This window comes from Poecilia reticulata, linkage group LG9 (genome assembly GCF_000633615.1).
Source record: "Poecilia reticulata strain Guanapo linkage group LG9, Guppy_female_1.0+MT, whole genome shotgun sequence".
Taxonomy (NCBI): domain Eukaryota; kingdom Metazoa; phylum Chordata; class Actinopteri; order Cyprinodontiformes; family Poeciliidae; genus Poecilia; species Poecilia reticulata.
This window is the reverse complement of record NC_024339.1, coordinates 16834898-16837992: the sequence shown is the minus strand read 5'-3', so window position 1 is coordinate 16837992 and position 3095 is coordinate 16834898. Positions and strand designations below refer to the sequence as shown.

The window sequence follows — 3095 nt, the reverse complement described above, 5'->3', positions numbered from 1 at the left end:
TCAAACAGGAACATGGTGATGTTTTATAAACACCTTTCGGAGTCTTAAGTCATTCTGCGATTATGAATTGCATAAGCAACCATGAGTATAAAACATTTATTGCTTCCATTCAGGGATGAAAACATCCCTGAGGCATAAAATTTAGAGATTGAGTTTCAAACACAGGAGACAGAAAGTCACAAAGGGAGAGGAAGGTGGGAGACAAGGCAAAGGAAAAGGACTCAGGAGCTCATCGTGCCAGTCAAAACTTTTACTGTGCAGCCAAAAGATACGTTGCCAAAAACCTGAGACGGAAACACTTTACCAGAGAGAAAATGAAGACAGGATAAGGGCTTAATTTATTGCCAAGTCTTTGCTGCAGTAGACAACAGCTCTAATTTAAAAAGCTAAAAAGCTCCGTAAAGTAAACACTGTTTGCAGTTTTACTGTTTGATTCTTTCTCTTTTTTTTCTCTGTTTGAACACTTCTACTTATCAGCATTCAGCAAATGCACATTAAATAACAATCTTTCACTTTTCACACTGACTCCATGTTATATCGCTCATAACATTTAGCACAAATGTATCACAGTCAGAGAGGAGGAGAAATATTTTTCTGGAGTAAATTAATGAAAATCCACCTGTATCTCTTGATAAATCTCAACATCTACTGTAAGTGATACAACCTGTGTTCGTCCTCTGGTAAATGGTTGTAAACGTGACAATGTCTCCCTCTGCTGGTTATAGGAAAGCGGCGTACAAAATAAGCACAAAATGTATTTTTCCACTTATTTACAAAGCTACGTTTTATTTTTATGATTTAAAGATGTTTAATTGGCTTGAATTAGACCAATCTTTTCATTATATGTAATAATTTCTTCAATACTGATTTATATTCTATATTAGATTTAGGAATTTGAATTTTGAATGAAAATTATTTCACTTAGAAAGAGTAGTTTTCATCAATATTACGATATTATTCACTTTAAAATAGCTACTACTCCTTGCAGAAAAGTTACTTATACATTTATTTTGTCTTATTTCAAGTGTACTAATATATTTGAACTAGAAACCAGACCAATAATACTTGATAAGATTTTGTGTTTTGTGACCGATAAAGACACGTTAAACTACTTCCGCCCACTTAAGAAAGCAGAGCAAACCTCCACCAAACCAACAGGTAGTGGAGCTCGATGCCTCACCCGAGACATCTTTTGAGTCACTTTTTGCTTTATTAGTCAACTCCGAGACATAGACAATAGGCAAGAAAATTATCCAAAGAGTCGTACATCAAGTCTGTAAGGTTATTTACGGGAAACAACAAATAAATTAACGTTGAAGCCCAAGACTTTAGCAGACAGAGTAAGAATGAGGGGCACAAAATCTCATTGGAGTGAGAGTGAACGCTGTGTCAGATGCAAAAGTATTACACGTACAAAACAGGTGAGAAAGGACTTATATAATACCGGTTTGTAAAAATCTGCTTTAAGGAAAATGGTTAAAAGTACACATTAGCTTTAGATGCTAATGGGTTTACATGTAAATACTGCAGTTACTGCAGCACATGTTTGCTACCATTGGAACACACACACATAAAATCAAGCATAACTACCTTTGATATGACTATCAATAAGTGTTCTGATAAAAATGGGATGTTTACTACCAGTGACCTTCATGCCATTGATCATAGTTTTATTCAACTGGACATGAGGCTGGCTGCAGACTTTGTCTTGGTCAATTTCTTGCATTATCCCAGACTGTTTGGGTTTTGGAAATGTAATTAAATTGTATTCCACCCTTTACATGCTCTGGGTAACAGCTGTCGGGATTAAATATTCCCCACTGACAAAGTTGGACCATGATTTCCTATTATTTTCCTTAAAATCTCTGTGACTGTAGTACATTAGCAAAGAAAAACCCTGGAAATGTTGATGGAGGTTCAGTTCCTCCAGATAAGGGGTGTGTACTTCGGGCAAACTTGCGACCAGTTGCTGATAAACCCTCTAGAATGATTGACAGGTGACATCATGTCAATTATTTAATAATATGCAGAGCAACTTGGGGTTAAGTGCCTTACTTAACTTACAATCTTCCAATTGCAAGATAACTACTTTACTACTGAGTCACAGTTGTCCAATTATTGTTCATTTCCAGTAGCACTGGGAAAAAATTTTTTCTTAGAGCCCTCAAAAGGCTAGCGGCACCTGAATCATTCCTTGTTTGGTGATTAGCTGCATGTTTTTTCTTAATTTTCTTGCAGTACATCAAACAGAGTTGCTGCCTGACCTACCTTTACCCATAAGAGGGTTCCCTCCTCTGATCAGGTGACTATGTGTCATTCATCATTGTTAATGAGGTTCCAACTCCCTTCCTCAAGAGCAGATGCTAAGCTCTGTGTCTGGCTCAGGCTGCCAGCTCGTCACTCCCCTGCAGCCACAGGTCAGCTTAATCAAGTTTCACCGGAACACCCTGGAATCAGTTACAAGGTAGGGAATAAATTAAAGATGCTCACTAAAAAGAAAAAAAAAACGTGTCAAAGAGCAGAGGGGGAAACCGAAGACGCAGATGACGACGACTCAGAGGATCAGGAACCCGAGCCAACGAAGAAAAGTAAGCAGGCAAGTGAATCAAAGAACACTGGAAGATTGAAGAAGTTTGAGGAAGGCGATGAAGACGGTTACACAAGGCATGACGTGAGGAGCACAGAGAAGAGAGGAAAAGAGACGGAAGAGGCATAAACTACAGAGGAGAGCGGGGATGAGTAGGACTACAAAGAAAACGATAATGAGACCCTGGGTGGATGGAAAGGAGAAAAACTCCCTGATGTAATTGAGACGACCAAAGAAGTTCTCTGTCAAAGTGAAGATGGGATCAAAGAGCAAAAACAAAAAAGGTGGCGATCAGGATGAGGACGATGGGAAAAAGAAAAAGAAAGACAAGAAGAAAAAAGGCTCAGAGAGAGATGACAGCGATGAAGACACAAAGAAGACAAAAGGGAAGAAGAAAAAGATTGAAAACTATGTTGAAATCTACGAGAACGAGCTGCGCAACTACGAGCCGGAGCTACAGGAGAACTACGAGGACGAATACCACAAAAAAAAAGGTGATACAAACTTA

General features: G+C 38.4%; 1 protein-coding gene across 3 annotated transcripts in view; it reads left to right on the top strand.

The window, feature by feature from the left end:
- Positions 1-2379: 2379 nt before the first annotated feature.
- The window catches only part of loxhd1b (lipoxygenase homology PLAT domains 1b), a 29323-nt gene continuing 28607 nt past the window's right edge, over positions 2380-3095 (top strand). For 2 of the 3 annotated variants that reach the window (XM_017306479.1, XM_008418291.2), the window contains exon 1: positions 2380-3081. In XM_017306479.1, the coding sequence (XP_017161968.1) occupies positions 2844-3081 (238 nt within the window). In that variant the 5' untranslated portion in view covers positions 2380-2843. The remainder of the gene's footprint in view (positions 3082-3095) is intronic. The other variant, XM_008418292.2, reaches the window with a different exon arrangement.